This window comes from Crocodylus siamensis, chromosome 1, assembly GCF_052110815.1.
Source record: "Crocodylus siamensis isolate JL-2025a chromosome 1, ASM5211081v1, whole genome shotgun sequence".
NCBI lineage: Eukaryota > Metazoa > Chordata > Crocodylia > Crocodylidae > Crocodylus > Crocodylus siamensis.
In genome coordinates this window covers 275,607,298-275,622,197 of record NC_143395.1, presented here as the reverse complement: position 1 = coordinate 275,622,197, position 14,900 = coordinate 275,607,298, and the positions used below count along the sequence as shown (strand labels likewise).

The 14,900-nt window shown below is 39.0% G+C and overlaps 1 protein-coding gene across 1 annotated transcript in view; it reads left to right on the top strand.

Moving 5' to 3' along the window:
- The window catches only part of SYAP1 (synapse associated protein 1), a 28,710-nt gene that overhangs the window by 1,227 nt on the left and 12,583 nt on the right, over window positions 1-14,900 (top strand). The window contains exons 2-5 of the mRNA XM_090063132.1: window positions 7,723-7,841; window positions 11,056-11,122; window positions 12,838-12,911; window positions 13,259-13,398. Of these exons, the coding sequence (XP_089919258.1) occupies window positions 7,723-7,841; window positions 11,056-11,122; window positions 12,838-12,911; window positions 13,259-13,398 (400 nt within the window). The remainder of the gene's footprint in view (window positions 1-7,722; window positions 7,842-11,055; window positions 11,123-12,837; window positions 12,912-13,258; window positions 13,399-14,900) is intronic.

The following is a 14,900-nucleotide window of genomic DNA, read 5'->3' as shown; positions in this document are numbered from 1 at the left end:
AATGGTCCTGCAGTCACAGGCGTATTTGACACACGTTGGGAACCCACAGAGCAGCAATTTGTCCCCCTGTTAACAGAGGACTATTGAATATATGCCAACTGAATTTGTGGTACAAAAAAGACAAAAACAGGGATGGGAGTGAGGGTCAAAGATTGCTATTGCCTGCCTGAAATGCCCGCTTGCCATTGAGTGCCCAATTGCCAGTGAGTGTGGCGGTGGGGTGGAGGGGAAAAGTAAGCAGAGTACACCAGATAGAGCCTGCTGGCCCTCAGAGGCATCTGAGGAGTTAGTAGCCACTGCCTAGTAAAGCTCTGCTCAGAGATATGAGTGGACAAGGGCTGGGACTGTGTCAACAAGAGACTAGGCAAGATGGATCTATGGCCTGACCCAGTAAATAACAATTCTTATGAAATAACTTGATGCCTAACTGATCTAGTTGTTTCGGTATTTTGTCTGGCAGTCAATCCCAGTCTTTACAGAGATTCAAGCCCTTTTGCCCATTAAGTACCTAGGAAGTATCCAGATTAACACTTTGCCTCGATCAAATGGGGTTCTGACAGGGGAGACAGGTAGCTAGCTGTATTAGCTTTTGAAAGTTTGTGCTTCTCTGAATTAGTCCAGGTTGGGGGTGAGCAACCTAGGGCATAGGTGCCACAAGTGGCACGGGAAGCCCCTATGTGGCACACAACAGATCAGGGAGCAGACGGGCAGCAGATAGAGCACGGTGCAGAAAGCAAAGCAGCAAATCAAACAGGGAACACACGGAAGAGAGGAGAAAGATCAGGTGGAGAAAAGGGATCAGAGTGGCACTTTGGTAGGGTGCGGAGCTAATTTCTGGGACACCTGCACATAAGCTTGGCCCCAATTGGTTTAAAATATGCCACTCTGCCTTGCCTTATTGTGACAAGGAAAGGGGAATAAGCAGGGCCAACATAGGGAGCCTTTTAACTGGCTTAATTATGGCCATGCTTTGGTGGAAGTTCTCAATATAAAGAAATCAGTGAAAAATATATATCATATTCCTCATTGAAATATTCAAACCGGTATAGAGCCAGAGGGTAAGCAAGCAGAAAGATCCTTTAAAAATGTTAAGTAATGTGATTTTGAAACAACTTCCTTAATTAAAGTAGTTTAATTATTGAAAATCACAATACAAATATAGGTACAGTTTAATAGCTTTATTTTGATTTAGTCAGATCATGCAAGGCGTCCCATTTAAGCGGTGACTTTACCTGCTAAAGTCTAGCTGAAGATGTTAAATTGTGCCTCTCTAGGGTTGAATAAAATTTTCAGCTCCTTTACGATACCTTGTTTTGAGTTGACTCATTTGGAAGGAGAAAACTTTTTCCTGAATTCTGCTTAACTTCACATTTAGTGTAGACATAGACAAGATACCTGCCTACCTAATTTTAAGGGCGTTGGTGTCTGCGCTAACTGCTAATTAGTGTTTCAGTGTGTTATGTAATGGAAAAAAAATCTTCCTTCTTAAACCTAGTGAAAAGTGGACTAAAAACTTTTCAGCCTCTCTGAATATTTATCCCTTTGGACTCCCGTGCCTGCTTTTGCCCCTTTAAAGAATATATATTGATTACATTCTCTGATAAAATCAGAGAATAGATTTCTGATATGGTATTCTGTGTTTATTGGTTTTGGACTTCTCTGCATATCTTTTAGTCTGCCCCAGGATACTCAAAGTCCATCCATATCAGTGGCGTACCATGGGTCTCCAGCACCCCATGGGCCAATGCTTGCATTTGCGGCCCTCCCCCCCAATCCTTCTCATGGCAATACTTAGTCACGTTGCACGATAAGAACTCTGAAGGGCCTGGTTGGTGCCCCCACTCTGCCCCTCCCTCTCCTTGGTCCACCACTGATTCATATATCTGGAAATTAAAATGAGCCGTCTTTGTTTCTGGTGTCAATAACTTAGTATTTAATAGAATGAAGTTAGGTAGGAAATGGAGGAGATGTCAATTCTCTAAGAGTGCAGTACACCATTAAGGGAAACTGACAAATTTCAAATTTGACAAATGAAAGTATTTGCTACAAAATAAACATGAGAAGTCAGAAATGTTTTCTATAATCTTTTAGTTACCGTGTTCTTTGCAGGTAATGCTAAGTTATCTGTGTTCTTCGGGCAGAAATGTGATTAAAAGTTTAGTCTTTTAAAAGTTTACTCTATTCTAACAGTGGAAAAAATGGCATGTGCATTAACTTAATTTGATGTGAAGTTTGAGGAAAATTTTGCATGAAAAGTTTAAAAAAGCAAATAACTGTTTGTTGAACGTACCTGTACATAACTGTAACAGGACAGAGCTGAGAGGTTTGCTTTACTTTAGTATTGTCTCTGGAAAATATGCAAAGTTCTGTTTCAGTGGGAAGCTTCAGCGAAGAAGAAAATATCAAAATATTGTTTGTAACTTTTGATTCATTTGATCTGTTTTGAAAATTTAGTTCGCAGCCTGTCCTCTTAAACAGGAATAGGTTACTCCTACCTCTCATGTTCTTTGCCATTGGTAGCTTAAACTGAAGTTGTATATCAGTCTTCATTGGTCCTGGATACAGATTCAGTGGATGATACATCTGGGTTCTGAACCATTAATTCATAGATTCATAGATGTTAGGGGCTAAAATCATCAGGTCCAGTCCTCCTGTGCCTGGGCAGAAAAGACTGCTGGGGTCATATGATCCCAACAAGGGATTTAGACATTTTTTGAAGATATGCAGAGTAGGTGAGTATGCCACCTCTGGGGGCAGTCTATTCCAGATCCTGGATGCTTGAGTTGTAAAGAAACTTTTCCTTGTGTCTAATCTAAAGCAGTCTGCTGGCAATTTATGACCACTAGTCCTAGTCTTCCCCTGGGGATCCCAGTGAATAGACATTCTCCCGGTCCCTGGTATGTGCCCCTTATGTACTTATAGGCTACCACCAGGTCCCCTCTGAGTCTTTTCTTCTCCAAGCTGAACAGACCTATGTCTCTCAGCCTCTCATTGTTTGACCTGCTTTCCATACCTCTAACCATATGCATTAAAATGCTTTTAAATATCAAGACAAATTGAGACTTTACATTTCCTGTGGACAGACAGATGCTTTCCACAAGAAATGTAAAGATGCAGGAAATGACGGATGTAGGAAGTCCCTGTTCCCCGGAGCACCGCCAGGAGTGACCAGGAATAATGGTCACAAGCTGGCAGAGGGTAGATTTAGGCTAGATATCAGGGGATGCTACTTCACGGTCAGGGCGGCTAGGGTCTGGAACCAACTTCCAAGAGAAGTGGTGCTGGCCCCTACCCTGGGGGTCTTTAAGAGGAGGTTAGATGAACACCTTGCTGGGATCGTTTGACCCCAGTAATCTCTCCTGCCATGGCAGGGGGTCAGACTAGATGATCTACTCAGGTCCCTTCCGACCTTAGAAACTGAAACTATAGCTATATGCCTGCTAGGGACAATTTAAGCATATCATATTTTGGTATTCCTTAACACTAGTAAAGTGTTCCTAGCATAGATGTATATCCTAGTAAAAAGGGGCAACATTTCCTACCAAGCTGGTAAATGACTCTGATTCAGCCCTGGATAAACAACAACTCTTTTTACAAACTAAAAGAAAACTGAGGCTTTGTACTATTGCTAATAATTGGAGGGATAGGGAACTTTGATGGAAAAAGGAAGACAGTGTCCCAGCCATTCTCCTGAAATGTTTTGTCATTCTAAATGTCATCAGTTCTGGCTCAGATGACCTAAATCTTATTTAATAATTCTGAGGTATCAACACTCACATTGTGGGTGTATCTATGACAAAAGTGGTGTATTGCTGGTGTTGTCTGGTGTCTCATCTTTGCAACCTGTCTGATCTAGATATTAAAGAGAAAGACAGCATAGATCCCTGTGGGAGTTAACGGGAGGATTTTGAAGGAAAAATAACGGGATATTAGCACTCTCTGGCACCAGTCAAAGGAATACATGAAACTGTTGTAGGGCTTTGCTGTCTCCTGCAAGCATATCTTATTTTTGTGTCCAGTGGTACATTTTGACTGATAATATTAAAGGTTACCGAAAGATCCAGCGATGTTACACAGATTGCTCATCCATGATTTCTGTCTATTTAGTCATAGTCTGCACCTGTAATTATGCTGTCTGAGCGCCTTTCCAGGGATGCGTGAAGAGAAATGAGAAACAACTGTCATTAGGTTATTTCTCCATACTTTAGTTAAGAGGAAAGTCCTTGGCAGTTCCTATGCATCATGGCTTAAAGTCTGATGACAAACTACTTGGGACATAAGCTGATACCTCATTTTGAAGCTTTGTTGTCACTGTTCTGTCAGGTATTTAGACATAGGGAAGTGGCTTGAGAGGACATCTTTGACAAGTGGTGTATAGTTTAAGATTGGATCGCTCCTGAATTGGGGCAAGTGTTTGGCAGCTTCATTTTCATGAAGGACTTGATGATTTCTATTAGTAAAACAACCCCAAAACCCTACATTTTATTCCAGTTTCCTGTAGTTGGGAATTGTAGTGATCTGTTTTCTGGTGTTAGCATCAGACTTGCCATAGGCTTTCAGTGCTTTGTGTGTGTTGAGGCAAAACAGTGTCTAGGGTGGTCAGTATAATCTGTTTGAGATTCTTGTTCTCCATAGTTATTGTTCCTAATTATTTGTATGCCAGAGAAAATGAAGCAGCTAACTGTTTTGCATATGATATGTTAAAAGTTTTAAAGTAATTCAAAACTGTTAGGGTTCAGTTCAGAAACCTCAGCCTGTCTTGTGAAAGGCAAGAGTGAAAATTCCCGATGGGCTGATAGTTCTGGAAAGTCATAGTGTTAAAATTAAACTCAAGCTTCCTGCAATACCATATTTTCTCGCGTATAACACACACTTTTCCCCCAAAAATTCAACTGCTGGAATTTGGGCTGTGTGTTATAATTAAGGAAATATGGTAGCAGCAGTTTCAGCCACTTCAGCCTCTGCCATGGGTGTGCAGAAGTAAAGTTACACCTGCTGCAAGCAAAGCTCTCTAACTGCTGTCTATGGACACTACTACTTCCCCCCCCCCCACACGCTGAAAGAGGCTGTCAAGGAAGAATCATTTTCTTTATTCTGCCTTTCAAAAGCAAAGTGTATATTTTATTTGGTGTGGGGTGTTTTAAAGAAAATGTGGTAATTGAAATGTGTTTGTCTTTTCCTATTCTGCTGAAAATATGTCCCTTTGATTTTTAATCATCCTATTGATTACACCTGTTTCATATTAACATTTAGTTTAGATCCAAGATTACTTTTTCTAAGTTAAGTATTACAGTGTTTATTACAGCAAATTACTGGCTTCAAATCTGCTGAAGCACAAATTAAATAACAGGACTGCTTAATCTAAATTTAGGTAATTATGTAGTGCCTAAATAAATCAACCCAACATCATTTCAGGTACTTTAAGAAAGAGTTGTTGCTTAATACTTTCAGAAGTTACTAGCTTATATTTCATTCCAGTCATGCCAAGCACTATAACCTGACTGTTAAAAACAAACAATACAGGGCTACTATTTTTGCTACATAGTGCTCTCTTGCCTTCTTTCTCTCCCTCAGCACCATGTTAAACAACTACGAAATCAAATGTATTCATTAATTATCACTGTTCATGATATTCTAATATATCACTTAGATTTTTTCAGAAGATTAAAAAGAATCATGTTAATTCCAGCTCCCATAGAATGTATACACATGAACAAGAGTGACTGCTACGTGCTAGGGCTGTGTGAAATGGCACCGTTCCATTTCGACTTACGTTTTGACAGAAGAGTGTTTCATTTTGAATTCCATTTCGTTTCGTCGAAACAGTTTTGCTGTTTCAACACTGTTTTGACATTGCACCCATAAGCTATAATAGGGAAGCTTGAAACAGCCAATAACTCCGTCATTTCTGGCCTGATTTGGATGGAACTTGCAGGAATGGTAGCCCCTTCTGAGGGCATGAAGCCTGCCAAGTTTCAGGGAGGTAGGTGCAGGGATTTCAGGCAAACTGCACCTCAAAGTCTTGAAAGCAAAACTCATGTCATGTGTATATGTTAAGCCACAGTGGGGTCAAAACTGCAGGGATGGTATCGCCTGCTGAGGCCACAAAACCTGCCAAGTTTCAAGGAGATAGGTACAGGGGTTTCAGGGAAACTGCACCTCAAGCTACGAACAAGCAAAACTAGTGACATGGGTGACGCTGTGTGTGTTAAGGTGCAGCAGGGTAAAAGCTGCAGGCCTGCTAGCCCCTGCTGAGGCCACAAAGCCTGCCAGCTGTCAAGGAGATGTGTGCAGGGTGGTTCTGGGGCACTGCACCTCTGGCTGCTGACAGGCAAAACTCGTGACGTGTGTGTGTGTGTGTTAAGGTGCGCCCTCACTCAACTGACACCAAGGCAGAAAGCAAGGCAGTTCAAACAATGTTACCTTTGCAGTTTTTCCTGAGATGCCTTCCAATCTCCCAGAGCACTGGGATTGAAAGAGACCTCAGGAAAGGATGACAGTCACTGGCCAGCTACACAGTCAATAATGAGAGCACTCCTTCCCCCTCCCTCTCCTTGTTTTAGTTTCTGTTTCCCTGCAGGCAACGAAACATTTCAAAATTTTTTAAACGTTTCAACTTGCCTCGTTTCGTTTCGAGGCTGTTTCAAAACTCTGTTTCATTTTGATTTTGCTGTTTCGAGCTCAAAACAAGTTGGAGCAGTGTCGGAATGAAACTGCCGGCAAATTTTGCACAGCCCTACTATATTCAGGCAGGGTATGACAGCATTTTGTCTACTTTTTCAGTAATTACTTATGCAAATACTCTCATCTCACAATTGGAGCAGGTGAGGGGAGGGTAAAGGGGTGCATTCCATGCACCACTTTCAGACCATGGCATGGAGGAAGCAGGCCAGGGACACTTTTTTAAAGTCCCTTAAGCAAGTAAAATTGTCTCCCTCCACCCCCGTTCAGTGGCATGTTCTCCCCCCTTCCCTTCCCACTGCTGTCATTGTCTCCGGGTGCCCAAGGGGATAAGATGGTGCTCCAGAGCCACTCCTGCCCCCTCCCCCTCCTCATGGAGCTAGGTTCAGCCTGGCAGGCAGGTCCCTGCTCCTTATCTGGTCCCCGAGGTGTTCCCTGCTAGCCTGGGAGCAGGAAGAGAAAAAGGAACCCTTCTGCTGCGGCTGCTATCCCTCAGCCTGGCTTCATGTGCAGCCCAGGTACAACAGGACAGAAGTGGCTCTGTAGCGCCCCCCCCATACCTGGCTTAGCTGCAGAAAGGAGCTATGGCATTTGGCAGAGGAGAGGGAACCTGCTGCTGAATGTAGGGTAAGTGACAAGGGAGGGAAGATACTTTCTTGCTTGAAGGACTTAAAAATCCCTGGCTGGTGCTCCTGCCACATGGTCTGCCTACCCTGGTGTATGGAGGGAGTCTGGAATCCAGGATGCAGCTCCTGTCATCGCTGCAGCAGAGGTCACAGCTCCTGCACTCTCCTTTCTGAAATCCTGATCCACCCATGCGCATGGGAAATGAATGATTAGTGTGGTAGCTTATCCCTTATTGAAAAATGAGAGTTTTTATCTCAGGCTAAGAAGCTGATGTAAATTATTTTGTTTTGGTGTTTATATTCAGAGTAGAGTTTTCAGATTAAGGACCTATAAATACAGGAGAGAAAAGATTGTCAGTAGAGAACTAGATGTAAAGAAATATTTACATTTGTAATCTCTACTTATTTGTGAAAGGTTACCTCTTCAATTTTGCCACTGCTGCTACAAAGAAGATATCTGAATCAGTTGCTGAAACAGCACAGACTATAAAGAAGTCTGTGGAAGAAGGAAAAATCGATAGCATCATTGATAAGGTATGCCTTTTCTGTCTTTTCTGAAAACATTCTGTAATATACCTACTTGTACCTCTCCTGCTGCTGTATGTCAGCTTCTGTAGAAAGAATCTGAGCCTGTAAAATTATATTTAAAAACATTTTTTAAAAGATCTTGTTTCTTAAATATTTGAATGAATGAATGAATAAATAGAACTTTATCTGACTGAAGTTTTCAGACAGAGTACATACTTTTAAGTGAAAATGTTAACGAAAATCCCTTACATAAAAATGTAATCACTTGAAAGCAACCTTAGCTGTTGGCCAACAAATAATAAACATTTCTAGTAAAACAAGCTAATTATTAAAAACATGAAGAATACAGTTTTTTGGCTGAGGGGTGGGTTACACAAAAAAGCTACATCAAAGATTTACTAGATCAGTGGGTTCAGAATTCCTAAATACATGGAACCTTTTCTGCTGCAGACTCCCTGCCCTAAAGACTGACATGGAGCCTGGTGACCCAGCCTGGCTTTGGCAGTGTCCCGCCTGCCCAGCCCGCTCCCATAACCTCCAGTCTTTTTGTGGAGCCTCCAGTGACCTACTGCAGAACTACAGGGACTGTGGAATACAGTTTAAAAAGCTCTGTACTAGGTGGTGCTCATTTAATAAGCAATAGCTCAGTATTTTTCTTCTCACTGTTCAGGGCATGGGCCTTGGCTTTATTTGCCACACAGTATTCATACCCATCTCTAAAGACAAAATTGTCCTGTGTGCTTTTTTGTGGCACACCCTGATGACAGCCCATTAAGATGGAACTTCCTTTTTCACAGGGTTGCTGGCCTGGTAGATAGGAGAAAGCACTAGTGCTAATATAGCTTCACCTTAGTAAGGTTTTTGACACGGTCATATATGACATACATATAAGCAAACCTAGAAAATAGGGTCCAAATAAAATTGCTATAAGCTGGATGCACAACTGATTGATGCTCAAGGGGCTTTTGTGGGGTTTTCCTTGTTTGTTTCCAAACAATGCTTTGATTTCAGATGGGCAGGACTTATCCAACAGGGTCTCTTGAAGGTCTGTTCTGGTGTGGTATCATTCACTGTTTATATTCATTTATTGGCTTTGATCACATAAAGAATGTACTTAAAATCTGAAGATAATTCCAAGCTAGAAAGGACATGTAAGCATTATGGACAGGATTAGGACTCAAGAATATCTTTTAAATTTGAGAAACCTAAAATTAGTGAAGTGAGATTTAATAAAGATAGCTGTAAAATGCTGTATTTAAGGAAGAATTGTATGCAAAACATAGAATGGCTGATTAGGTGGTGCTACTGTACGAAAGGATCTAGGGAACTTAGTGGACCACAAATTGCATGAGTCAGCAATGTGATGCTCTTGCGAAAAATACTAATATCTTTCTTTTCTGTTCAGTATTGTTGAAGCTTTGCCCGGACTGCTATGTTTTGCTTTGACTACCATATGCTGACAGGTGGAGCAACAGTACAAAGCAAATTAATACCCTGTGGGCATGTCTACATGTGCATTTAATGCAGTTAAATATACTGTGGTTCAATTTGAGCCAGAATAAACTAATCCCAATGTCACCATCTACACGTGTGTTTAAGTGCAGTAAATTAGCCTGCTGCACCCTAATTGCCATGCACGTGTACACAGTGATGCTTTACTGAACAGCAAATTAGCCTGCTGTGCAATAAAGCGTCTCAGGTGGACGCACCCAGTGAGTGACATCACACTTTGCTCTCCTTGTCAACATCCCTTCTAACTTTGAATTTCCTGTGGCTGTGAGCAGCATTGGGTCTCAGATCTTGCTCTTGGCCCCTCTACAACTGAACCAGCTAACTTCTTCCTGCTTCCTGCTGCCAGTTCAGGTGTTCAGACCCAGCTAAATTGCAAATGGAATCCTTCTACATTAGGTAGTGTGCTGTACATGTAACACTTTTTCTATTAATATAGCTTGTCTTTGGGGCATAGAATCATGCTTTCTTTTCCTTATTTCAATATTTTGGGCATTTGTAGGTGAGTAATATATTATAATAGTCTAAGTGATCATAATATTTCCATAATATCTTATTGTATTGCTTTTTGTAAGCTTGTCTCTGTTCATAGAGAGCCTTAATAATTTGGGGAATAGATTATTTTTGCGTTAATTGTAGACTGTCAGTGATTTCTCTGAGACTGTCTGCCATTAGAAAAGTATAGTGTCACTTGAACACAAAACATGCTTCTTTTTATTATATAAGGATGCCAGAGTCAGAATCACTTATCTGGAATGAAGACGTTTCAGTTGCTGACTAGAACAACTAAGCTAGATACAGGCTAGGCCATGAAAAATATTTGAGACATTTAACTGTGCATAAACCTAGTCGTAGAACTTTCTTAAAATGACAGTTTTAGGCACTGTGTGTGGAAGTGCCCTGTGGAAAATGTTGTGGTCTACCATGTGGACAGAAAGCAGTAAGAAATGCTTTCAAATACAAAAGTAGAGAGATGAGAGAAAGTAGGAGATCCTTTGTATGACTTGAAGCTATTCATGCATTGTGTGTTTAGGCAAAAATAATGCTTTTGGTTTGCAGGAAAAGTCTTGTATTCATGTTTAGTGCCTCTTGTGCATAGGCTTTGTTTCTGAAGAAGCATCTGACTGTTTCACAGGGCAGATAAAAGTAATTCCACAGCATCCAAAATTCGCCCTTTTGAGCATATGTACATATAGACTTTTTTATATTTACTTTAATAAATTTAAGGCTAGAAGGGACTTCTAGGATCTACCTGTATAACTGGCTGTAGAATTTCTTTTACCAGTGCTAGCATCAGGCCTAAGTATTGGCAGTTGATGTAGAATGCATATTCTTGAGCGGCATTTGACCTCAAATTAAGATGCTAATTAATGGAAAATTTACTCCACATTCTTTGGTAATCTGTTCTCTGTCTAAAAACCTCACTGATAAACCCTACAGAGCATGAATCACGCTTGAAACTCATTTATGAACTTTCATGGATAGAAGTTTAAAATCTAAGACAAAACTGAGTTTGATCTAAAGGTATGTAAAATTAATGGGCAGCCTCTTCTTGCTGAACTTGCAAGTGAATAAGGTTTCAAGTATTAAAAATGTTATTTTGAGAGGTTATTTAAAATGTTTTTCTCTGAACATTAGACAGCTTGCAATAATTTTCATATGCTTCGTCAAGGATAATTATATATATATATATATATATATATTTTTATAGACAATTATTGGAGACTTTCAGAAGGAGCAAGAGAAATTTGTCCAAGAACAGCACACAAAAAAGTCAGGTATTGAATATCTATTATTAAATGTGTAGGACTATTTTTCTAAGCAAAAGTAGCTTATGTTTGAATTTGATCATATTTAGTCAGGAGGTGCATAATTGACCTAAGTCTAAGCCTAATGTGTTGAACAGAAAAAACAGCATATGGAAATAATGTTTAATTCACCATACTGGTATGACAGAATTGAATTAAGTTACTCTTGGTGTGAGATTAATTGATTGTTGTTGACATAAGCTGAAACAAGTTAACACTATACAACTAACCTGACATGCATTTTCTATTAAGTTCATCAGAAATATATTACTCTAAAATTCATATAGTTGTAGGACTGATTTCCCGTGAGTAATTCTCTAAAGTGGAGACAGAAACACTAGATGACTGTTACCTGAGCTGTACCACTGGAATAACATGTTAATAAATGAAACAAAAAAGATAGGTTGAGGGTACTCTGATAGCATTTCTTAACTCCTCAAGGGAGATGCTTGACTTGTAATGCAAGGAATAATTAATTACATTCATTATTTCATAATTAAAATGAATGCAATCCTGCTTGGGTTTCCCAGCCATGTGCGTTGACATCAGTGGGTCTGCTTGTGGCTAAGAGAAGTGATGGTTGTTTCTTCTTTATATTTAGGTTGTTATTCTCTAACTTTTTAAAGCATTACTTGAATAGAAAAGTTTGTTGAAGTTTGACATAATTATTGAATCTCTTTTAACCTAGAATATGTAGATGTTTTTAAGTGACTCATGGTAAAATTTATCATACACTTTTCAACTATTAATATATGGTTCTATTCACAATGAAGAGATATTATCTATGCTTTGGGTATGAGTAGTAGAGCATACCTTTTTCACTTATTCTTGGACTACAGAATCAATCGTTATAAAAATTGTAATATATCTATAGGCAGGCAAGGTTCTTTGCATGAATCTGATATCTTTTATTAGACCAATTTAAATAGTTGGAAAACAATTATTAAGCAAGCTTTCGGGTTCAAAAACCCTTCATCGGGCTAAGGAAGTTTCAGCAGTTTGTGTGTGTTCTTCCTGACGAAGGGTTTTTGAACCTGAAAGCTTGCTTAATAATTGTTTTCCAACTATTAAGTTGGTCTAATAAAAGATAACAGATTCACGCAAAGAGACATTGTCTGCCTATGTCCTTAGACCAACACGGCTACAACCTACACCCCTATAATATATCTATAAGCACTTAACATCCCTTTCTTGTTTTCATTAATTTAACATTTTTTGTTTCCCCATAGCAAAAAATAGGTGAAATTTTGAGTGTTTGAAATGGAGTCTCTAGTGAAGTATTCCAAAATATGAAACCCAAGCCAGTTTTAAACCACTTGCAGTTTTTTCCAAATAGTTCAACCAGTTGTACAAGACAGTGCTTCCATGAATGAATTGCAGCAGACCTAGTCAAAACATTTTAGAACTAAAACAAAATCTGATTGAAAAGTGAGAGCAACAAAAAAAGATAGTGCAGATTATTTTGTGTGTGTGTGTGTGTATGAGGCAAAGACCCATTTCTGGCCATCACCTCCTATATATTGAGATTAATTGCAATTAAAAAAGAAATGGAATTAATCTACCCATGTAAACCCAGTTCTAAAACAGTTTTCTATCTTGTGGAATTGTATGTTACTCTGAGTTAATTTAACTTTTCATATTGAAGTATAATTAAGCTTGAATTATATTTCTCCTCTTAACAACAGAAGCAGCAGTACCCCCTTGGGTAGATAGTAATGAAGAAGAAACCATTCAACAACAAATCTTGGCCTTATCAGCAGTAAGTTTATTGTAGTGTTAAAGTTTTCTTTTGGTTTGATTACTTACTTACAGTAAGTTAAATCTTATGTTCTGATAAATTATATAGTGTGGATATACATGCAAACTTTAGCTACAGAGTAGTGTTCATCAGGCCACCTACTGTGTTCAGAAGTACTGTAAATAAGGTTGTGCCTAAAGCAGTTTCTGAGCAAAAATAGATAAAAGTGTATCCTCTAACATGTTTTTATCTTTTATGGACAGTTATGCCACTGGCATTCAAAAATATGTTGAATGAGATGTAGTAGTAGTATTTGTTGAGCATGATACCATTCATCTGTTAAAAACTTCTCTGTGTTTTTTTCAAAGGACAAACGGAACTTTCTGCGGGACCCTCCAGCAGGTGTTCAGTTTAATTTTGACTTTGATCAGATGTATCCTGTTGCCTTGGTAATGCTGCAAGAAGATGAGCTTCTGAACAGAATGAGATTTGATCTTGTTCCTAAACAGTAAGTAATTTCTGCTGATAGTTGTGAACTGTAACACATCACATTTGGCTATTTTAATTTAACTTTTCTAAATTGTTCATCTTTCTTCTCCACTACCTTCCACGGTTTTTCTTTGCTTTTCTCTACTGTGTGTGCAGTGTTCATTAAGTAAGATTATATACAGTTAATCCTGTATATGCAGACTTTTGGGGTTTAGTATAAGTATGCATTATTCACACCATAAATAATAAATTTGTGTATTATAAACCCTTTTTAAAAAAATTGAGACAGAAAAATTATGCCTATTTGTCTGAATTTGTTATAACCATTTTTAAGGTAGGTGCTTGAATAAATTAAATAGATTTCTTCAGTTTAAATTTCCACCTCAAAGCTCTACAATGATTTCTTATCAATTTGTTACTTTGAATAACCTTTTACTTTTATATAAAATTAAGTTCAGTTTATAGGAATAGTTCTTATTAATAGACAGTGGACACTTCTGATTTGTTTTTAGTGACATTTCTAATTTGTCTTGAATTGCTTATTAAGTAACTAAATGCAAAATGTTAAAAGCACATTTATTAATGTTGCTAAATCAAGCACTCAAAAGTTACAAAATGCCAGAAATGTAAGGTTGCACTCAGCAAGTGAATACACAGTTAGTAACTATATAAGAAAAGTTTGGCTTAAGTGACTTGTCTGACATCACATAGGACCTCTGTCAGGAGAAGGAACTGAATCCTCGTGCTCATGGCCCAGTTAACTGCCTTAAATATGAAACCATCCTTCATTTTCCTACAAGTCCTCATTCATTACACATCTTCCAGCTTCTACAACAAATGAGTCAGATATCCTACGGACAACAATCTCCTTCACTGCATAACTCCTTCATGCCCAGATCATCATTTCACTTGTGCACTGAATGAATAAGGTCTGTGGAAAAAACAGTAAGTGGTCATGTAAATAAAAACTGTCAAACTGCATAAGTGCAAGAGACCTGAATTAAGGGTGTATAGGCAAACGCAATTCTGGCACTTCCTAACTTTTCAATTTTTGGCTTAGCAACATTAATGCTCTTTTAACGTAGATATTTTGTGTGTACATTTTTTCTTTTATTATTATTATTATTATTACTTTTTTAAAGCAAACTGCCCCTTTCCCTCCTCCACCCTGCCCTGCCCCCAGATTTTGTCATATATTGTAATACAGACACCAACAGGGTTTCTCAGCAAGGCTTGAACACTTAATTTACATATGCCACACAAAACCTCTGTCTCTAGCTAACAGAGTAACTGATAGCAATGGTAGGTTGTTACCCTGACTGTAGACCAGCACTGGGCAGAAATGAGGCATGCTTTCTCAGGTGCTTTCACAGATACTTGCTGAAAGCAAAGGAATAGCAAGACTGAAGAATCTTGGGTTGCATTCTAAGCTTGGAGCAGGGAGACATTAACTTCATAGTGCACAGGCCCTTCTTCCTGTTCCTTCCCAGACTTGATTCCTTGTAACTTGTTCAAGTCCAA